Here is a 23,961-nt window from a genome sequence, read left to right as displayed (position 1 = left end):
TATATAAATGAAACTAATTTTTAAATGAATCTGTCATACTTACTATCTAGATGTTCATCTGAAGCATGGCTACTTAGGAAATATGCAGAAAAGTTCCTAATGGAAGCCCACAGCACAGTCTTCTTGAGCGAAGGGAAGCATCGGGAAATTGTGTAGATTATTAAAATGTGCCATATAAACATGCTGGTGTCTCATCTTTTTTTTCAGTTGAAGTTTTGATCCCTTTGAGAGGGTTGCCTGTTGCCATTTACTGTCTGACTCCAGAGCTAAGTCAGAACACCATCAGCAATCCCTCGACGTACTGGTGGAGGGAGGGGGAGTCTCGGGCTCGTGCAATAGGTATGTTAGTGAAAAGTGAAACTGAAACTGCTGTTGGGTTCAGACATGAGATTTCAATGTGATTGCAAATCATCTGGTACATTCTGGGGAAAAGTCAGTTACATGGTCAGTTTTACTCTCCATCCTTTTATAAGATTATGTTTCTTAAGACATTGCAAATACGTTGTTTGGTTACTCCAGCTCCTGTGACTCCACAACATTTCTGGGCAACTGGGGCAAGAATTTGGTGTAGGAGGGAGAAGGAAACGTGTTTATGTAGTGTTTTGCAGCTCTCTTTCACTGGTTTCTGACTAGTTCAGTGCTTTCACTCCCCCAACCAAATGGAAGGAAAATATACCCTTGGATAGTAAACTACAGAAGGAACAGATGAAACAGTAAGAAAGGTAAAGACAAACCAGTTTCTCCATCAGTACTTATCCTAGTCCACACCTGTATGATCATAGCAAATCATACGTCAGTGTGTTTGTATAGGTGTGACAGTATGTGTATGTATAAGTGATGCCTGATGATGTTTACTATAATTTTGGTTATTTCTGTTTAACCTCTTACTGCATGATTTTATTCACTACAAAAAGTCCAAAAGCTCAACACTGAAGCATCAGTCTGTCCAATCTATTAATATTCGGGGTGGATTTAGACTGTCCAATCAATTGTCCAATTGTTACTGGGAGTGAGCACAAAGGCAGAGGTATGGGCTGATTCTTTTTGGGTAACTTAAGTCAAGAATATGAGGTTAATGTGACTGTAAGGGAGTGTTTACTGATGTGGAAACTATTATGTCAACTACAGAGTAGTCAAAGAAGCAGGTGTAAGCTATTCAGCAAAGGAGGAAGTAGCAAGAAACAAATATTTGACTTGTAAAAGCTTCTATAAGCTTGCCTAAATTACTGGGACTTTGGTCCCACTATGAAAATGAGCTTTGGGCTCCTTGCCCTCACCTTACCCTTCATGCACCCCAACACCACCACCTCCCCCCTACCATGATGCCCCTCCTGCCCTCACCATACTTCCTAAGCCCTCTCATTGCACCCATTGGTTCTAAATCCCCATGTTCACTCATCCAGTATCCACCATGGAGAGAATTCTTGAGCCCTACAACGTCAGGAAATATTAGATGCTTATCAAACAGTCAAAATAAATAGCCATTCAAAAACACCTCCAAAAAATATCACTCTGCTGAGAAGTGTATAAAAGTGCCAAACACCCAGCCTTCAAACTCCACTTCAAGAGAAAAAGTTAATCATCTTAAGAGCTCACAAAACTGTTAAAATAAACAACATATTCAAAAATGTCTTTAGACCATTAATTGTTCATAAAATTGTCAATCAGAACAAAGCCCACAGTTCCCTTGGCAGGTGTATTACCAACTGCTGCTCATCTCAGTTAAATAGTGGGGCTTGGTGCTCAGCCAAACATTTAAAATTTTTCCAAAGCGCAGGTGTGTCAACAAAGTTCCTAGAGCTGCATTCATTAAAGTCTTTTGATGTAGTACAGCTTCTGATAACCAGACTATCAAACAACAAAAAAACTCAACAGGAAGGTAACACTTTAAAATCTTAATTTCAATATTGCTGAATACAGAAGAACGGTTTATCTTCTGCATGAGTCACTCTGATATATCTTAACACTTCATAATGCTAGCCAATATTTTGTTTACTTACCTTGAAGAACAAAGTGCTATCTATCAAATCTTGCATTTAAAACATACACATTATACACCATTACATTATGATTTTTGGTATTATCAACAACACTGTCTGAATTTACTTGTTAAAATGATCCTGACTCCAAATTAGGCTTTACACATGATACACATCTCCTCAGAGGTGACATGAATCAGATCTCATAAGAAAATAGGCACCATTGCAGGGAAGCAGAGGGTAGATCTAAATTTCACACTCCACAGTGAACTAACTGATGATCTACACCCTTGTCCTGGGACCAAGATAATCCCACGTGACTGGTATAAGGGTGGGAATCCTGGAATTAGACCAATACTACCACTTTAAATTCCCCAACCCCCAACTCACATCTGTTTCAAAAAAAAATAGAGGCATGAAAATCTGGCAACTTGGTGATCGTTCCTTCACTAAAGCAGGTCCACTGAATGTAGTTGTAGTTCTTGACACCTGGGTGAGATTAATAAACTTAGCATCAGAAGCCATACCTTGCAGGAAAGAAGGGAAGACAGCTGAAGAAGAAAATATTGCTATCAGCCTGTTATGCTGGAGTTGTTGGTTGGTTCACTGAGCTGACTGGTTTTCGTGCAAACACTTTGTCTCCCTTCTAGGTGACTGCCCACCATGACAGACCAGATCATATAAATTCAGAGCGGGACAGAACAACAGCGTTTCAATGGAGGCTACACAGCACTGACGATTTCACCTAGAAGGGAGATGAAACATTTGCACAAAAACCAGTCAGCTCGGTGAACCAACCAACAACTCCAACCGCAACCCGAGCTACAGATCTTCATTAAAATATTAAGCTTGTTATTTTATAGAGAAGAAACAGGGGAATGGGAGTAACTAGGTACCTCATTCACTGGTGTAAGCGCAGTGTCCCAATGCACTTCCTGCTGTACTGTAGGATTATGATTGTTTGATGATGATCCCTGCATCTAATTGTTTGCCAGGAGAGGGTGATCAGTACAGAGTGAGGCTTGATGGAAGCTTGATGCTGTTAAATTGGGAAAGCTCACAAGCCACTGGCCTCTATTTCTGCACCATGACGCATTTCAGACACCAGGAAGAACACAGCTTGACGCTCCGCTTCTGTCTTGTGGGTGAGTGAAACCTTAGTTCTGTCATTTATGTGCATGTATAAGTTAATGAACCATATTCAGTTTGAGAGCAGTCTGGCACAGTGTAGTCTAACATTCAAGAAAGAGCAGGGCAGGAACAAGGAACCATGCTGACACCTCCTGTTTGACTGAAGTGACTCTATGTGGACCACAGATGAAATAATCTGCCTCTTCCTCTGCTCCAGCCTACCACTTACCATTTCAAAGCCTACAAGTTGGTGCACAGCTGGAGACCACGACCTGTGAGCAACGTTATGTGAAGAACTCCATTACATCTGTGAAGTCAGTGCTCGATGCGTTGTGCGAAAAACTGTCTTGTCAGATAAACTTAGAATTTGACTGCACACAGTGGGGAACATCACCCGGTACAATGGAACGCCACATCCAGCTCAATATCACAGGTATGTGATATTGGGTCACTGCACACATATCAAATGCATCCTGGCATGTGTATAGCCTCCCTCAAGGGTAAATGCGCTTCCTGGTGTGGGATTCACACTCACTATCAGGAAGACTCAAATGTAAATGCATAGTTATAATTTTCTGATTGTTATGATTTTCTTTCCATACACAGTGCAGTCGCAAGGTGAAGATGCAATGATCCCATGTACAACGGACCAGGAATGTCACAATGAAGAGACATTGAGGAAGGTAAGGAAATCACGGGGAAGATTCAGGAAAATTTCATTCCTTGACAAAATAATCTTAGCTGCATCAAAATACTGCTGCCACTAGAAATCAAATATAAACAGTACATGCTGGAAGAATTCAACAAGTCAGACCACACTTGAGAGAAAAATACATTTACCTTTCAGGTAGACAGTCTTTCATGTGATTATGTTAGAGATGTAAATGTTTTCAATCAAAGATAGGGCAGAGGTAAGAAAAGAGCAAAAAAGGATAATCTATGATAGGATGGAAAACAGGAGAGATTAAATGACAAAAGGGATCGCGGAACAAAACAAAAAGGGGTCGAAGTAGGACAAGAGAAGAAACATAAAATGGATCCTGAAAGGTGTAAATGGCAACAACAAACTCAATGCGAACAGCTTTTATCCATAAAGAAAAAGAGCAGTGGTTATGATCTGAAATTCAAGAAGGAAAAAAACATTGTTATACGTCAGTGTTAAGTCTGGAAGGCTGTAAAGTGTCTCAAAGGATTAAGTGCTGTTCGTGGAACTGCTGTCGTCAATATAGAAAGTTAAGGACAGAAAGGTCATAGTAGGAGCTGGCAGCAAAATTAAAATGCCAGGAAACTAGAAGCTCAGGGCCAACTTTGTGGATTGAACAGAGATGTTCCGCATAGTGGTCACCCAACCTATGCTAGGAATGTTTGATTAGAGTGTAAAGAGTGATTTACTTTGTATTTATCAGCCCTGGCAATGTTTAGAGCACGTAGGAGATTTACTCTGTATCTAACCTGTACTCTACATTGTTCTGAGGAAGTGTCACAGGACCCAAACAGATGCTGCCAGACCTGCTGAGCTTTTCCAGCAACTTCTGTTTTTGTTCTACTTTGTGGAAATGCTTAATGTGATAAACTGGAGTCAGGTTAACTCTGTATCTAACTCAAATTGTGCCTGTCCTTGGAATATTTGAAAGAACACTGAAGGAGAAACTTTACTCTGAAAGAATTTAAAAGCTTGATCTGAAACTGGATCTCAAATATAGAAGAATTCCCTGGGGTCTGTGCTTGGCAAAATATGTGTATGATAAATGTATTGTCCTGTTTCCTGTAGGCATCCTGACAATTAACCAAAGTGTCTGCAAGCAATGAGTTAAAGTTTAAAAAATGTAAAATCAACAGAAATTGCCATCAACTATGGTGGGCCCAAAATCAAATAATAACTATTACTTTGAATGATAAATATTTAAAGAGACAAACTGGAGAAAAGAAAATATTGAATAAGTGAAATAACTGCACAGAGGCCAGTGTCCTACCACCAAATCACCCTTTACTTACGAGTGCACAGTATACTGGCTGTGGCCAGCCAGCTCAGAGTCAGTCCTAAACTGAAGACATTCTAATCTCCTGGTTATATTTTTTTTCAGTCAACATGCAGTTTATTTTTTAAGAATTAAAATATAGATGGAAGTATTGAAACAGTCAACAATTTATAGGTTTGCAAAAATACCTCTGTGGATTTGTCTTCTTCTGAAAGTCTTTTTAGAATTAAAACAAAATAAGATGCAGGGAGAAAATTTCATATTCTTTTTCTAGCAGTACCTGTACTGCTTCTATTCTTTTCTTAATTGTACGATATAAGGGAATTTTGTGACCAAAAACTAGGTGCAGCTCTATTTCTCATCAATTTCACAGAATAAAATGAGAAAGGCGGATTCAGAAAACCTATCCAGTGTTAACAATCCCCTCAAATCTTCTGGTTATATTGGTCAGCCAAGGTTTTCTTGATTGGCCCAGATTAACAATCCCAATCAAGCACCTTGTAGTTAACCAGGTCCACCTGGTTCCAGTCACCACATCCCTCCCCCGCTTCTCTTGTGATGCTTTTGCCCCAGGTCCAGTTCTTCCGACTTGGACTCAGACTCAGACTCAGACTCAGACTCAGACTCAGACACAGGCTGTGTGTACTGGATGGTGGCCCGAATCTCTGCCTGGAATGTCTCGGAAGAATCTCTTCCTCTTCTTCCTGTGGCAACGGTATTGAGGATGCATCCATTTCAGATTCTGATGTTTCCTTGACACTAGACGAAATGGCAACACCTGCGGTTTCTGCCAGGCATTTGGGCTGTTCTAAGGGGCTAGGAATGTTTTGCTCCTGCCCTGTTTGCGAGGTAATGGCTTTCAGGTTATCCACATGTTAGCTCTGAATGGTATCACCTTCCCAAACTTTGTAAGTCATGGGACCTGACCTCGTGTCAACCTCGCCTTGTACCCGTACGGGGCTATTTTCATGGTTCCAAGACTAAACTCCATCCCCTGAATTAAATTTCCTCTCTTGCATAGAGGAGGCTTTTGGCTGCCATAGGCGCTCCTGCTGCTGCAACACCTCCCTCCCCCACCCCGGGTAAATGGCATTCATGGTCCGTAACCAATCCTTCGGGAGTCTGTGCATTGCGAACAATGCTTGTGGCTTCTCAATCGTCGTCCCTGAGTTTGCCAAAATAACCTTATGCACGTTCACCCACTTCGACTGAGCATCCACAAAGATCAGGAACATTGAGCCCATGAAAGGACCAACATAGTGGACATGCTACCGAGTCCAGGGTTTACTTGGCCATTCCCACGAATGTGGGGGTGTTGCTGGTGACAATTTTTGTCCTTGAAGGCACTCTGGGCACTGTTCCACCAATGGAGCTATGTTGACATTCAACCCTGGCCACTAGACATAGCTTCTTACTAGCATCTTCATCTTGGAAACCCCTGGATGACCCCAGTGGAGTTCAGCCAGTATTTGGCGGTGACCTTTACTCAGGACAATCACCCTTGCTCTCCACAGTAATATGTCACCCTCTACGATGATCTGGTCTCACCCGGTCCAAAAAGATTTCAATCCTGATTGTGATGGCCCTTCTGTTTCCTCCATTACCACCAGCTGTTTCAGTTTTGCTAGGACAGGATCTTTCGTGTCCTCAGTCGGATATTGTCCGCGGTGCCTGGAAGGGTGTCCAGAAAGTTTATAACCAAAATGGACTCTTCCAGGGGATGCCCCACTGATGGAATAAATGCCAGTGGGAGGCGGCTCAAGGCACCTGCATTAGGCACTTGGCTTCTTGGATGGTGCTGTAACTTGTACCTGTATATGCTGAGAATAAGGGCCCAACATTGAATTCTGTCGGAAACTATGGGCAGCACCACCTAGACTTCCTTCAGTAGCCCTAGCAGGGGTTTGTGAACTGTTACTATGACAAATTCCCGTCTGTACAGGTGCTGGTGGAACTTCCTCATACCAAAGATGACCGCCAAACCTTCCTTCCCTATCTGGACATGTCTGTATTTGGCACCAGCCAAGGTCCGGGAAGCATACGCTATCAGGTGTTCCTCTCCATTGGGCCACCGGTGAGCCAACACTACCCTGATACCATATGGGGAGGCATGGCATATCAGCACTACTTCTCACTTTGGATTGTAGTGGATCAACACCTAAGATGACGATAGTTGCATTTCCACTTTCCTAAAGGCACCGGGTGGGCCTTGCAAAATCTCAGAATTGTGTCCTGATCAACACATGAAGAGGCTTTTGCCCCTTTGATAGTCCCAAGCCCTTGTTGAAGAATGCTTGTTTATTTCACTATCTCTTCACTGAGGTAGCCTTTTTCAAATCAAAAAATGTTTAGCCAATCTAGGTGAATCTTTCTCAACCAATTCCGCCCCAATAGGCTTGGGCCTGAGCCTTTTACTTTCATCAGTGGTAACTGCACCAACTGCTTCTCATTGGAGACCAAAACTGAAGTTGTACCCGTAATTTGCAATGTATGTTATCAGTGTATGTTCTCAATCTGGCTGAGGTCTTGTGCAAGCTTAAAGGTTGGAATCTCACTCTTGTCGCCACTGAGATAACTGCACAGAGGCTGGTGTCCTGTCACAAAATCACCCTTTATTTACTAGTGCACAGTACACTGGCTGGGGTCAGCCAGTTCGGAGTGAGTCCTCAACTGAGAAGATTCTAATCTCTTGGTTATATCGATCAGTCAATGCTTTTCTGATTGTCTCAGGTTAACAACCCCAATCATGGTTAATGAGGTCCACCTAGTTCCAATCACTACATCAATGTAAAAAACAAAGTGGTGACAGAGCTGGGCAGGATATTGCTTCCCCACAAGGAATAGGAGGTCAGCAACTGCAATGTAACAGACGCAGATGTGCTACATTTTACAGGGGAGATGAGAGAATATATTGTAGAGGGTTGGACTTTTGCCCCTTTTCTGACCCCTTTCAAGTTTAACAACATCTTTCTCACAGTAGGGAGACCTGAATTGAATACAGTATTCTAAAAGTGGCCTCACCAATGTCCTTAGAGATAGTAGGAACTGCCAATGCTGGAGTCAGCGATAACACAGTGTGGAGCTGGAGGAACACAGCAGGCCAGGCAGACACAGAGGAGCAGGAAAGCTGACGTTTCAGGTTGGGACCCTTCTTCAGAAATGCTGCGATAAATGGAAAACAGAAGAGGTCCTTTGCTGGTCTGGGAGAGGGAGGCTCTAAGCTGGGGTAGGCTTGATTGTAGGGCCAGAAGATGCCGGTGCGTTGCTGAGAGCATGTGCTTGAGGAGCCGCAAAGGAATATTCTGTATATAGAAGTTGTCGTGATCAGGGCCAAATTGGGATGGCCTGAATGTAGATTGCAGTCCATTTGGGATGATCCAGTTCTGTAGGCAGGTACTGAGAAAGGTAATGTGGCTGTAGTACCTGGTTTGCTTTAGTATGTGGTCGAGCAGTTTCAGGGCCGAAGAGATTGCCAGAGGGTTGCAGTGGGAGAGAGATCCACTGAGGTCTTTCTGGAAGGAGGAGGATAACTTCTTCAAGGTAGGCATCCCTAGAAGAGGCTTCGCAGTGGGGTTATAACTCACTCAGAGATAGTAAGAACTGCCGATGCTGGAGTCTGAGATAACACAGTGTGGAGCTGGAGGAACACTGCAGGCCAGGCAGCATCAGAGGAGCAGGAAAGCTGACGTTTCGAGTTGGGACCCATCTTTAGAAATGGGGTGGGTCCCACCCCAAATGTCAGCTTTCCTGCTCCTCTGATGCTGCCTGGCCTGCTGTGTTCTGCCAGCTCCACACTGTGTTATGAGCAATGTCCTGTACAGCTGCAACATGACATCCCAACTCCCATACTTAATGCACCGACTGATGAAAGCAAATGTGCTAAACGCCTTCTTCACTTCCCTGTGTACATGCAAGTCCGCTTTTAAGGAACTTATGCACCTGCATCCTGAGGTCTCTTTGTTCGGCAACACCATTAACTGTATACATCCTGCCCTGTTTGCCTTGCCAAAATGCAACACCTCACATTTATCTAGATTAAACTCCATCTGCCACTGCTTGGCCTATCTGATCAAGGCCTCAGAGAAAATAGTGTGTTGCAGGGAATGCAAGGAGGCCCACAAAGAAATCAGGTATCAGGTGAGTCTAGGATTTATTGGATGAGAGAATCAGGAGTGATAGAGAGATGGATGAGAGAGCATTAGAATCAGATTTTAGAGGTCAGGAGGGGAGGTACAAAAATGAGGCATTATCCTAGGGGCTTTGCCCCATCCTTTCCTATCTTTTCATCAACTTTGGTGCTCTTCCCACTCTTTCTGATCTGCTTTCCACTGACCAGCACATTATAACAGGGGAGATGGAATGAGACCTTTAATTGCCACTTATTCATGCATTTAAGGACTTCAAGTGGCCTAAGTGCTAAGGCCGAGTGGGTGCCTTATTCCTCCTCCAACCCAACTCACCAATATTTTGTGGAACCATTTGAGGGTGAGCTGAAGACAGTGGGCTAACCTCCCATCCTATTTTAGATGCTTCTAGCCTCAAATATAGCCACTGGGGGCATAAATGTTTTTCTATGTTGATGCAAAAAGCATGACATTAATGCTAATATGAACAGGATGCATGTACCATGCATAGTGCCATTAAATATAGTGTTGAAAGCCTTGTGTGGCTTTATTGAAGTTTAAGGAACTGCAGCTGACAAAGTGTAGGAGGAATGAATTGATTTTCTATCTGCTTTGCTTGCAGGCCTTTGAAAATATTCGTGCATTTCTAGCCCAGTCTGAGTCTATCTTGATGTCTAACAACATGCCTCCTCTTTACTATGTGGAGGGAACCTTTAAGGCAACGAAGGTGGATCATTGCCTCGAAGGGATGGGGAAGCTGTCTGGTAGGAACAGCCCTTGCATGGATTGCTGCGGTAAATACTTGTTTGTTAGGAGTAACTCTTAAGGAGTCCCTCATCTCAATACTCATGCCTCACTGTTTCTTGAGACTGGTAGCAGGATGGGGAGTGATTCCTAGATAGCCTAATGCTTGAGCGCGTTGTCTGGACATTACTAAATTATGAACATGTGCTCACAATCTTTAGTTACAAGATATAAGGATGACCAAAACATTGCATTTCTATTGTACCTTAAGAAGTGCATTGTTGCAAAGCAGGAAGCATGATGACCTATTGTGTACAGCAAATGTCTCTCACATAACAATGCGTTAATGAGCAGACGATCTGTTTTGGTGACGCAAGGCAGATATGGCCTCTGTTTGAACTTCTATTCTGACAGTACACCAGTGCCAGATATTGGAGTGTCAACCTGAATAACGTGCTGTACTTTCTGGAGACAGACGAGAATCCACAATTTTCTGACTCCGACAATGAGAGCGCTACGTGCCAGAAGTATTTGACATCAATACAGATCTGGAGCAAAGTCAGGAAAATTGAGTTATGGTTCAGATCAGTCATGATCTCATTGAGGGGAATGGTGTGTCCCTGTGTTCCTAGTACTTATTCCCCAGGGAGAGAGTGAATAGTGACCAAATGTATTTCATACAGGACCATTATGGCTAGCAGACAGGGAGATTTTTCTTCCCTCAGTTTGAATTGATCTGAAATCATTCTTTGGAATGAAAAGGGAATTGAAACAGCAAGCATCTTTTAAATAGAATTTGAAATGAAGTTTTGAATGGATTAACTGACTACAATATTTTCCATACAGTAACCTGTGGACCTGGTTCTTACAGCCCAAATTGGACTGCCATCTGTATTCCATGTCCAATGAATTTTTACCAGCATTATTTTGGCAAGACTCAGTGTCAGGCCTGTCCAGTAGGCCTCAGAACAAACGGAAAGGGAGCAATGTCTTTAACTGATTGCAATAGTGATGGAATTCAAGGAAGACTATTGGAAAGCAACGTCAAAGCCACAAAACGAGTAAGGATGGCAGGGAAAGTGGCTGAAGGTCGAACAGGTAACAATGGAATAAAGTAAAATAATGAGTATAGTTCCTACAAAGAAGCACTACTGTTAGTGAATAAGTATTCTCCTATATGCCCCATCTTTAAGAAGGCAAAATCATCATAGTTCCAGTTTTCGATCATTGTCCAATGTTGGAAAAGCCTTGCATGTATGGAAAGGCAGCCCGGTGGCAGTCACTGTTGTGAACACACATGAAAAAGGGCCTCAAGTACCAAAAGCGGCAGTCTGAAAACCAGAGTCAGCACTTTCAGAGAAGAGGGCATGAACTCCAGTGCCCCTTCTCCTAATCCCTTTGTGTCTTCTTCCCCAATGCTAGTAGTTGTGAAATGGGAAGGGTAGACATGACACAATTTTTAATGAGTCATAACAGTCATGAGAACAAGAGGACATTTATAATTTGCAATTTGTTTGTGAACTAATTTTCAGTTTTGCAAGTTTCCTACATTTCTCTTACAGCTCAGGAAGATGGTCAGATACTCAGTTCCACTCAACTCCTGGTAACGATAGTTCTATGCAGTGTGGCATTTCTGGGAGCTGCTGTTTTAACAATTTACTGGTGAGTGAATCCTGTAAAGAGCAAATGTACATCTGGTGTGAACTCTGGGTAAATGTGGACTAAGGTGAAGGACATTTTCAGTCTTCAGAACAAGATTTGGGAAATGGGTTTGGGAAACATAGGCTTGATTTTTTGATTCTGGGTCTAGAGTGCAGTATCATCATATTTATTGGCTCCACAAACCTGACTGGCAGAAAATGGTTACTGGGAGTCAGGCTGAAGGAAATGGGAATGAGTGCCAAAACTGCCAGGTACAGAATGGGACTGAACCTTGATATTCCAGCATTGTATCGAAGTTATAAAACAGCACCATAGCCCTCACCAGTCACACAATCTCACTCTCCATACACTCCACATGCCCATCCACATCAGTTCATGCACCCTCACTCAAGTGAATAAGAATTATAAAAACAAGAATTGCATGGGATCCCTGCAAGGTTCCTACTGTCATCATTTCAATCCCAAAACTTATGTTTCAATGAGAAATCTGTAATTCTTCAAATGAATTGGTCACTAAAGGATTTAATTCAGAGGACTGTGATCAGATATAGTGATTATAGCTCTTCACGTCAACCGGTACCTGTTGTTAATGCCACTTCATAACACAAGAAAGCCGCAGAAAACTACCTGAAAAGAGATCTATTTTAGAAATAGAACAACTCGATATGCCGCACAACCTCATTGTCCGTCTCAGCATGTGTTCTGTTCATGTCACCAAACCACAACCCAGTTCCTCTGCCGAAATATTATTTGCAATCTACCCAAACTGTTGGATTTACAAGGAGGTTGTACTGTAACTGCCTCTAAATTTTCTGGCGGGATGTCAGAAGGAATCTCAAATGGAAAGAAAGTAACAACGAAGAATTTAAGCGTCCTTTGGAGGCCTCATAATTCATAGGCTGAGAAATTTATCAAAAAGTGTACAGCCCCCTCGAGTGGCATATACCATTCACTGCAATGCTGCCTGGAAATTCAGTGCTCACTCAACTCAGGAAATGCCTGTGTGCATATTTATATCCAAAGGTCTATCTGTGTAAGTGTACATTCTTTAACGTATGTCTTTTTGAGTCAATGCTACATTTGAGAATCATCATTCTCTATCTGTGCCATTCTCTATGATTATGTGCCTTTACTTGAGTAATCTCTGTGTATGTTTTAGTCATGTCTGATTTTCTATTACAGTCCATGTGTGCCTCCATCTGTCAGTCCAAATGTGAATTTCTGTATCTGTGACATGTTATCTGTGTCTGTGCATATGAATACATCATGCTAAAAGAGCAACATTTTTTTCCCTCTGGGATATCAGTGTGATAGGCAAAACCAGCAGTTTTGCTGATTCTGCCTGCTCCTGCCCCACTGAACTTATTTTCGCTTACTTTGACTCTGTTTTCTCCCCCGGTCGAGGAACTCCCCACCTACATCCGCAACACCACCCACGCCCTCCACCTTCTCCAAGACTTCCAATTCTCTGGCCCACAACACCTCATCTTCACTGTAGACATCCAATCCCTGTACCCTTGTATCTCCCATGCGGATGGCTGAAAAGCCCTCCGCTTCTTCCTCTCCCATTGGCCCAACCAGTCCCCCTCACCAACACCCTCATCTGCTTAACTGAACTTTTCCTTACCCTTAACAACTTCTCCTTTAACTCCCCTCACTTCCTAAAGACTAAGGGGGTGACCATGGGCCCAAGCTATGCCTGCCTCTTCGTAGGATATGTGGAACAGATCCTCTTCCGCTGTTTCCCTGGCACTATCCCTCACCTCTTCCTCCACTACAAGCCCCACGAGGGGCTTGAACAGTTCATCAACTTTACTAAAACCTTTCACCCCAACCTCAAATTCACCTGGACCATCTCCAATACCTCCCTCTCCTTCCTGGACCCCTCTGTCTCCATCTCTGGTGATAGCCTCAAAACTGACATCGATTTCAAGCCCACCGACTCCCACAGTACCTGGACTACAACTCCTCTCACCCACCTTCCTGCAAGAATACGATCCCCTACTCCCAATTCCTCCGCCTCCACCACATCTGTTCCCAAGATGGGGCGTTCCACTCCCACACATCCCATTTGTCCTCCTATTTCAAGGATTTTAACATCCCCACTGCGGTGATCGAAAATGCCCTCAACCGCATCTCTTGCATTTCCCGCAGTTCTGCCCTCACATCTCCTTTCCCCCAAAAAAATACAGACAGAATCCCCCTTGTCCTCACATTCACCCCACCAACCTCCGCATCCAATGTATCATTCTCTGCCGCTTCTGCCACCTACAATCCGACCCCACAACCAAAGAGATATTTCCCTCCACACCCCTATCTGCCTTTCGTAGGGACTGCTCTCTCCGCAACTCCCTCATCTGCTCCACACTCCCCACTAACCCCACCACCCTTGACACCTTTCCCTGCAACTGAAGGAAGTGCTACACCTGCCCCTATATCTACCCCTCACCTCCATTCAAGGCGCAAAACAAACCTTCCGTATCAGACAGGGGTTCACCTGCACATTCATCAACTTGGTCTACTGTATCCGCTGCACCTGATGTGGTCTCCTCCACATCGATGAGACCAAATGTAAACTCGGATACTGTTCCATAGAGCAACTGCGCTCTGTACGTAACAAACAACAACACCTTCCGGTTGCCAACCATTTTAACTCCCCCTCCCACCCTCTGTGTGACATGTCCATCCTGGGCCTCCTCCTGTGTCAAAATGACACCACCCACAAACTGGGGGAGCAACGTCTCATACTCCACCTTGGAAGCCTACAGCCTGATGGCCTAAACATGGAATTCATTAGTTTTAAAATCTCCCCACCTCTGGCCTCATCCCATGTCTAAGCTTCCCTCTCATCCCCACCTCCCTGAGCTGACACAACATGTCCATCTTCTCTCCCACCTATCCGTCCTCCCATCCCATTGACAAATCCCCACCACTACCTACCTGCACTCATCTGTCACCATTCCCCCTACCTTTCCCAGCCCTGCCCCTCCTCTCTCTATTTATTTCCCAGCTCCCTACCCCCTCCCCATTTCTGAAGATGGGTCCCAACTCGAAATGTCAACTTTCCTGCTGCTCTGATGCTGCCTGGCCTGCTGTGTTCCTCCAGCTCCACACCTTATTATCTCTGACTCCGGCATCTGCAATTCTTGCTATCTCTTTTTGCTGATTCCTACTGCCCATGAGAAGGAAGTGGTGAAGCACCTTGCTGATCAGCTCCAGTTCATGTGGTATAGGTACATTCACAGTGTGGTTTGGAAGGAAGTTCCAGGAATTTGGCTCAGTGACAGTGAAGAAGTGTCCAAACAGTTCAAAGTCGGGATGGTGAATGGTTTGGAGGGAAATTTGCAGGTGTGGTTTTCTATATATTTACTGCACTTGATATAGTTGGTAGATTTGGAAACTGTCAAAAGAGAATTGGTGAGTTGAAGAAATGCATTTTATAGATGACACAGTGGACGAAGTGAATGTTTAAAGTGGTGACTGGATTATCATTCAAGTGGGCTGTTTTGTCCTGGATGATGCCCAACTTAGAGAGTTGCTGGGGCTATACTTACCCATACAGGAGAGGGAGGGTCAGTTAGCTCAGTTGGCTCGATGGCTGGTTTGCGACATAGAGCGATGCAAACAGCATGGATTCAATTCCTGTACTAGCTGAGGTTACTGTGAAAGTCCCGCCTTTTCAATCTTACCCCTCACCTGAGGTGTGGTGATTGTCAGATTAAACTCACGCAGAGGGTGGTGCATGTATGGAATGAACTGCCAGAGGAAGAGGTGGAGGCAGGTACAGTTACAACATTTAAAAGGCATCTGGATAGCCACATGAAAAGGAAGGGTTTAGAGGGAATGGGCCAAACGCTGGCAAATGGGGTGAGATTAATTTTGGTCTGTTTCTGTGCTGTACATTTCTATGACTCTATGACCAGTAGACTCTCTCAAATGAGAGAGTGGGACTTTTGTAACTTTACCTTGACTCACTCATGTAAGTGGACTGTATTCCATAACACCTCTGACTTCTGCCTTGAAGATGGGAAAAGACTTTGGGGGACTCAGGAGGTGAGTTACTCATGACATAGTTCCCAGCGTCTGACCTGTTCCTGTAATCACTGTGTTCTTCATCCTCGTCTTTTTAACTTTATAATCAATCGACTCAAGATGTTGATGGTGTGGAATTCAGCAAGGTATTGCTGTGAATGTCAAGGGGAGATGGTTAGATTCTCTCTTGTTGGAGATGTTACTGCCTGTCTGGCACTTAGATGATATGGAATGTCATTTGCCTCTTATCAGCCCGAGCTTGAAAATTCTCCAGATCCGGCTGCTTTAGGGTGCAGACTTCATCAATAGTTCATGAGTTGCAAATGGTACAATTTGTAATCAGCAGTAAACATTTCCACTTCTGACCTTGTGATAGGTCATTGATGATCAAGCCCTTGACACAATCCCAAGAAAGTCCTGCTGCAATATCCTTCGGCTGAGATGATTGTCCTCCAATAATCATAACAATCTTCCTTTATGCTAGATATCACTTTTTAAAATAAACAGTTTTGTCCCTGATTCCCACTGACTTCAGTTTTGCTTGGACTCCTTGCAATGAGCTTGTGAGGGTAGGAATAGGAGGCTAGAGCAGATGAATGCGTGGCTGAGGAGCTGGTGCAGGAAGAAAGATTCACATTTTTGGATCATTGGAATCTCTTCTGGGTTAGAAGTGACCTGTATAAGAAGGACGGATTGCACCAGGATCAGAAGAGGACTAATATACTGGCGGGAGATTTGCTAGAGCTGCTCGGGAGGATTTAAACTAGTAAATTGTGGGTGGGACCCAGGGAGACACTGAGAAAAGAGATAAGTCTGAGATTGGTGCAGTTGGGAAAAGGAGCAAGTCAAACAGTCACGGTAGGCAGGAACAAAGCAGAGAACAAGGTAGGACTGATGAATTAAACGCATTTATCTCCATGCAAGAGGCCTAACAGGTAAGGCAGATGAATTCAGGGCGTGGTTGGGAACATGCGACTGGGATATCATAGCAATTACAGAGATGTGGCTCAGGGATGCACAGGACTGTCAGCTTAATGTTCCAGGGTGTAGATGCTGTAGGAAGGATTGAAAGGGGGGCAAGAGAGGAGGGGGAGTGGCATTTTGATTATGGATAACATCACAGCTGTACTTAGAGAGGATATTCCTGGGAATATGTCTAGGAAAGTTATTGGGTGGAACTGAGAAGTAAGAAAGGGATCCCACCTTACTGGGATTGTACTAGAGCCCCCCCCGCCAATAGTCAGCAGGGAAATTGAGAAACAAATTTGTAAGGAGATCTCAGTTATTTGTAAGAATAATTGGGTGGTTATGGTAGGGGATTTTAACTTACCAAACATAGACTGGGACTGCCACAATATTAAGGGCTTGAATGGAGAGGAACTTGTTTAGTGTGTACAAGAAAATTTTCTGATTCAGTATGTGGCTGTACCCACCAGAAAAGGGGCAAAACGTGACCTACTCTTGGGAAATAAGTCAGGGCAGGTGACTGAGGTGTCAGTAGGGGAGCACTTTGGGGCCAGTGACCATAATTCTATTAGTTTAAAATAGTGATGAAAAAGGATAGAGCTGATCTAAAAGTTAAAGTTCTAAATTACAGGAAAGCCAATTTTGACAGTATTAGGCGAGAACTTTCAAATGTTGACTTGGTGGGGTGGGGAGGGGAGAAGGGGGGAGTGCAGATGTTCGCAGGTAAAGGGACAGCTGGAAAATGGGAAGCCTTCAAAAATGACGTAACAAGAGTTCAGAGACAGTTATGTTCCTGTTAGGCTTAAGGGCAAGGATGGTAAGTGTAGGGAATGCTGGATGACCAGAGAAATTGAGGTTGTGATCAAGAATAAGAAGGATGGATATGTCAGGTATAGGCAGCAGGGAGCGAGTGAATCCCTAGAAGAGTATAAAGACAGTAGGAGTATACTTAAGAGAGAAATCAGGAGGGCAAAAAGGGGACATTAGATATCTCTGGCAAATAGGGTTAAGGAGAATCCAAAGGGATTCTACAAATACATTAAGGCCAAAAATTAACTAGGGAGAGAATAAGGCCCCTTAAATGTCAGCAAGGCCACCTATGTGTGGAACTGCAGGAGATGGGGGAAGATACTAAATGAGTACTTTGCATCAGTATTTACTGTGGAGAAGGATATGAAGATAGAGAACTTGGGAAATAAATAGCAACATCTTTAAAAATGTTGATATTACAGAGGAGGAGGTGCTGAATGTTTTAAAATGCATAGAAGTGGATAAATCCCCAGAACCTGATCAGGTGTAACCTAGAACTCTGTGGGAAGCTAGAGAGGTGATTGCTGGGCCTCCTGTTGAGATATTTGTAAAATCGATAGCCACAGGTAAAGCGCCAGAAGACTGGAGGTTGGCAAACATGGTGCCATTGTTTAAGAAAGGTGGTAAGAAAAAAACTATGGACTGGTGAGCCTGACATCACTGGTGGGCAAGTTGTTGGAGGGAATCCTGAGAGACAGGATTTACATGTATTTGAAAAGGAAAAGATTGATTAGGGATAGTCAACATGGCTTTGTGTGTGGGAAATCGTGTCTCACTAACTTGAGTTTTTGGAAGAAGTAACAAAGAGGATTGATGAGGGCAGAGCGATGGACATAATCTGTATGGATTTCAGTCAGGCGTTCGACAAGGTTCCTCATGGTAGACTGGTTAGCAAGGTTAGATCACATCGAATACAGGAAGAACTAGCTATTTGGATACAGAACTGGCTCGAAAGTAGAAGACAGGGTGGTGGGGGAGGGGTGCTTTTCAGACTGGAGGCCTGTGACCAGCAGTGTGCCACAAGGATCGGTGCTGGGTCCACTGCTTTTCGTCATTTATATAAATGATTTGGATGTGAACATAGAAGGTATAGGTTAGTAAGTTTGCAGATGTCACCAAAATTGGAGATGTAGTGGACAGTGAAGAAGGATACCTCCGAGTACAATGGAACCTTGATTAGATGGGCTAACGGGCCGAAGAGTGGCAGATGGAACTTAATCTTGGTAAATGTGGGGTGCTACATTTTGGAGAGGTAAATCCGGGCAGGACTTATACACTTAATGGTAAGGTCCTGGGGAGTGTTGCTGAACAAAGACCTTGGAACGTAGGTTCATAACTCCTTGAAAGTGGAATCCCAGGTAGACAGGAGAGTGAAGAACGTGTTTGGTATGATTGCCTTTATTGGTCAGTTCATTATGTATAGGAGTTGCGAGGTCATGTTGCAGTTGTAGAGGAAATTGGTTAGGTCACTTTTGGATTACTGCATTCAATTCTGATCTCCCTTCTATAAGGAGGGATGTTGTGAAACTTGAAAGGGTTCGGAAAAGATTTACAAGGATGTTGCCAGAATTGGAGGGTTTGAGCTGTAGGGAGAGGCTGAATAGGCTGGGGCTATTTTCCCTGGAGCATCGGAGGTGGAGGGATGACCTTATCATTAGGGGAATGAATAGGGTGAATGGCCAAGGTCTTTTCCCTGGGGTGGGGGAATCCAAAACTAAAGGACAGAGGTTTAAGGTGAGAGGGGAAAGATTTAAAAGGGACCTAATGGGCAACTTTTTCACTTAGAGGTTGGTGTGTGTATGGAATGAGCTACCAGAGGAAGTGGTGGAGGCTGGTAGAATTACAACATTTAAAAGGCATCTGGATGGATATACGAATAGGAAGGGTTTAGGGACATGTGGGCCAAATGCTGGCATATAGGACTAGATTAATTTAGACACAAAGCAAAACAAAGTTTCAATCTGTTTTCTGACATTATCTGTTAGAGACTCAAATCCAGAAAAGTTATAATTCTATATCAAATATTTAAGGTAAGAAGTCACAAAATACCAGATTATAGTCCAACAGGTTTATTTGAAATCACAAGCTTTCGGAGTGCTGCTCCTTCGCCAGGTGAAGGACAGGACTATGGAACCATAACTTGTGTTGCGTGACTTCTGACCTTGTCCATCCCAGTCCAACATCAGCACCTCCACATCAAATATTTAAGTTCCACTTAACTAGTTCTCCCCAGTTTTATTCCTGTGAACTCTAGAGTCTTATTACATGAACACTTTCAAAACTGACAGCTTAAACTTTCTTTGTTTCTAATAACCTGCAGATTTCTGATCAAACACTCCTGGTTTGAGAGCTGCACAAACTTAACTTTTCTCTGGCAGCATCTCTGGAAATTAAACAGAGTTAACATTACAAGTTCAGTGACCATTTTTCAGAACTGAAAGCAGCTAGGACAATGTGGTATTAATGCTGACGATGAGAGGGTGGGAAGGCAAAGGAGTGAGGAGATAGGTGGAGATGGAGCCTAGAGAGATACAGATTGAGAGTGAGAGAGAGAGAAAAGGGTAGGAAGACAAAGTGTTTGTTGATAAGCCAAAGAAGAAGAGAAGCTGGATAGGTGATAATGGGGAGTATGAATAGTGGAAAATGGTATGGCTGTGTGTCCTGGGTTGTTGGAGGAGGTAATAGATATGGAAGGTGGAGTCCTGCTTTTTGTGTACAGGATATTTTTGTTCTCTTGCTACCTGCTGCAGGCCCAGTCTGGCATAGGTCCTTCAGAAATTAGTCAACTTGGTTAATCCTGGTGCTGTGAACCACTCTTGGTGATGGATAATGGACCCACACTCCGACAGTACAATTTGTGCCCATGCTGCCCTTGATGCTTTTTCCAATTAGTGTTCAGCATGGAGAAATATTGATCATCAGCTGAGGAGCAGAGTAGGTGGTAATCAGCAGTAGATATTCTTGCCCCTGGTTAGCCTTATGTCATGAGACCTCATGAAGTCTGGAGTTAATTGCGGACTCCCAGGGCCACTCCAGTTCTACCATCTCTGATAGTTCTACCCTGCTAGTGGAATAGAAAATACTAAGAAACAGATGCAGGAGGCTGAGACATTGGTCACAAGGTATGATCAGCTGAATATGACAATATTAGCCTGTTGCTTGATTGGCTTGTGGATGGCTCTTGCAATTTTGGCATAAGTTCCTAGCGGTTAATGAGGAGTATTTTGCTGGATCAAAATAGGAAAGTTGCCTTTTGTCCTTTACAATGCCTAAATCGATGCTGTTATATCCTTCTTTGATTTTTCTGCAGTAATTTGACACAAATGAGTGGCTTGATAAGCCATTTCAGAAAGCACTCATGAGTCAACTACATTGCTGTGGGTCTGGAGTCAGATATAGGCGGATTTCTTCCCTATAAGGACATTAGCAAACCAAATGGGTTTTCATGGCAACGTGGCAGTTTTATGATCATTATTGTTAATGACGCTTGCATTTTCTTCCAGATTTAATAATTAAATGAATTTAAATTCCCTTGTGTGCCATAGTGGGATTTAAACTTATCTACAGAACATTAATTCAGGCTCTTTTGGATTAGTAGTTGAATATAAGTTATAATTATATTATTGTTGTTGACATTTGCCACTGGTTCAGTATTGCCCAATCCTGAGTTTTAATTAAGATAGTTGTTACCCTGTTCTCCCTTGTTGCTTACCCCATGTTATTGTCTGATCATTATTACACTGTTAGTTGTGGGAATTTCCTATGTACAAATTGATTGTTGAATTTCCAACACTGCAACAGTGACTGCAGTTCAAAAATGCTTCATTGTCTGCAAATGCTTTAGGATATCCTCTGGTCATAAAATGTGTAGTTAGCGACATATAATTTTTTCACTTTACTTATTGAGTATATGTGACAATAAAGCTAATTCATTCATTCATTCATTCAAACATAAATACAAGTTTTTAAAATTTTCTTTTAATGGTTCCTCTCTTCAACATTTATATGATTTTGGAAACTGTGGAAATTTTTTTCAAGAAAACAATACCAAAGCAGATCTCAAGTTTGAGAAAATGAATTCAGAAAATGAAAAAGAAAGGTTCTGAAGAAGGAGCACTGAATTTGAAACGTTAATATTATTTTCTCTTCACAGACGCTGTCAGACCTGCTGAGTTTCTTCAGCAGTTTCTCTTTCTGTTTGTCATAAAAAAATTAATTTCAAAGCGGCTATGATGCTGTTGAGTGATTCCTGAAAAATCTAGTTCAAAGATATCGTTTAGAAAGGAAATCCTTCCATGCTGACCAAGTGACTGATATGTGATTCAGTCCACATTGATTTTTAACTGCCTTCTGAACTGCATACCACAGTAACAGGGCAGCTGAAGATAGACAATCCATTGCCAGAGATGCTTACTAATTGACACCAACTGAAAGGAAACCCCAATTATTACACACATAAAATCATTAATCAAACTAGCAATATTCAAAGAGATCAATGTGCCATAGACACTTGCACACCAGTTCTCCAGGAGGCTTGTAAACAACCTGTTTCCCTTTGTGTTTGCAGCTTGGTAGTGCTGTTATGTACAGAGGCTACTTCTGATCGGCCTGTGCTTAGAATGAAGGAAAATACAAATCTTAAAAGAATTAGATCGTCTTTATCTCATCCAGCAATGAGAGAACATCAGAAGAACAGCAATTGGGTAACATGGATAAAATAGAGGCAAAAGACAGCACTCAATGAAAGGAAGATGACAAGGTGGCTGACAGCTGACTCAGAAGAAAATAACTGAAGAGAAACACAGACAGATCAAACCAGGAAAATAAATTAGGACAAGAGTTCACAAGAATAGCAGGTGATGTCAGGATAGCAAGAGTTACAAGAAGCCAGCGGAGAGCCAAAGAATACAAATGATCGAGGTCACGTGTTTTTTTTGCTGTCTGTATATTTCAAATTGCATGTTAGTATGGATATCTCCCTTTGTAATTAGGTGACTGTTTCTTCACCTGTTCCTATTTGTTTGTGCTTAGGTGTATGTGCCTGTCATTAACTGTAGGTGTGGGTGGGCATATGCATATATGTAGGCTTTTCTGGAACTGGGAGTATGTGTCGGTAACTGTGGGAGTATTTGTGTGCAAGTTAGCGCCAACATCTTGCAACTGTTTGTCTCTCCTGTCTGTTTGGTTGGGACTAAGTGGTGACTTTTGTGTTTGATATTTCTCCTTCCTGTTTAGATTGGTAGTTAATTTCAGTTACCCAAAGGTGCTCAGAGAGAGAGAGAGAGAGATGTTAATAGAAATTTGTACACAGTAAGTATTTGTGATCCTGTATTTTACTTATTCCAATTTTGAGGCTTGGGCAGATTTAATTTATAATATGAGGAGCTTTCTGTTAGATACTTCATAACCTCAGGGGCATAGGTCTACAATTACTGAACAGTAATTCAGTTCTTTCAAATCAATAAATTAATGGGAAGAATTGTTGCAGGAAGTAAGTGTGACAAAAATAGGAAATACAATGATCTGTCTAAGCTTCAAATATAAGTAAATAAAACTGTTTCCATACCTACAATTAATTGATGGATATAAGGTCTTTGCACACAAGTTGGTGGTATGGTTAGAAAGAGTTTAGAAACATATGTAGAAAGACACCCCTGGAGTTGGCAACTCTACTGTGACAGTTAATAGAGCAAAAAAAAATGGCTGCAGCAATTTACAATAGGAGATGTGGCAAGGAACATCTGATCAAAAATTGTGATAATAGGAAGCAAGGTTTTGGAAAGGAAATATTCATTACATATGATCTGTAAACCACACTTTGGGACAAATATGAAGGTCTAAAAGAGTGTACAGAGAACTTAGAAAAAGTGCTTTTACTCAAGTGCCTGAAAGGGGAAACTGGATAGAGGGGTGCCCCACTGGGAGCCACGCTTGGTCCGTGCATCTAGCCTCATGCCTCTGTTTCTCCTCAAACCCCAAACACAAATGCAAAAGAACACCACCCCTACAAATCATTTACTTCATCCTATATACATCCTGATCTTGGAAATCCGGGGGTGCCCTCCTTGCAGCAGCTACAGTCTCCTTTACAGACCTACTGAGTGCAAGAATGCTAGACTCTGATTTTCTGGGCAAAACTTCTACCACTGGTGTCTGAATTGCAAGTGAAGACCTGCAGTGACCTTGCCAATACCTGATTAGCACATGGCTTTCCTGGAAGTGTAGCACAGGTCTTGCATTGGCCCTTCACATGATGAGACCCCCGATGCCTCACTAAGACTCTGCCCTATGTCCCAAATTTTGAACTTTCCAGGCAAGGCAAACAGTCTCTCACCAACTACTTTATTAAGTTCCCTCACAATCTCAGATGCTTCAGTGAGATTACCTCTCATTCTAAATTTCAGAGACTGTAGGGGTAAGTATTGAGATTGTCAATGGTGGGACAGGAGGTATGCAGAATTTCCACTCGCAGGAAGGTGACTGGCCACCCAGGCATTTTCACTCACTTCAAAGCGGGAGCATTATTCTATTTGT

The 23,961-nt window shown here is 42.8% G+C and overlaps 1 protein-coding gene across 1 annotated transcript in view; it reads left to right on the top strand.

The window, feature by feature from the left end:
* The window catches only part of LOC109915523 (zona pellucida-binding protein 1-like), a 28,375-nt gene extending 5,372 nt beyond the window's left edge, over positions 1-23,003 (top strand). Inside the window, exons 3-10 of the mRNA XM_048615039.1 lie at positions 208-339; positions 2,975-3,124; positions 3,328-3,543; positions 3,717-3,793; positions 9,836-10,007; positions 10,804-11,055; positions 11,520-11,619; positions 21,995-23,003. Of these exons, the coding sequence (XP_048470996.1) occupies positions 208-339; positions 2,975-3,124; positions 3,328-3,543; positions 3,717-3,793; positions 9,836-10,007; positions 10,804-11,055; positions 11,520-11,619; positions 21,995-22,148 (1,253 nt within the window). The 3' untranslated portion in view covers positions 22,149-23,003. The remainder of the gene's footprint in view (positions 1-207; positions 340-2,974; positions 3,125-3,327; positions 3,544-3,716; positions 3,794-9,835; positions 10,008-10,803; positions 11,056-11,519; positions 11,620-21,994) is intronic.
* Positions 23,004-23,961: the final 958 nt, after the last annotated feature.

This window comes from Rhincodon typus, chromosome 31 (assembly GCF_021869965.1).
Source record: "Rhincodon typus isolate 14 chromosome 31, sRhiTyp1.1, whole genome shotgun sequence".
Classification (NCBI taxonomy): Eukaryota; Metazoa; Chordata; class Chondrichthyes; order Orectolobiformes; family Rhincodontidae; genus Rhincodon; species Rhincodon typus.
Note: the sequence above shows the minus strand (reverse complement) of the source record. Positions and strands in the feature narration are given on the sequence as shown.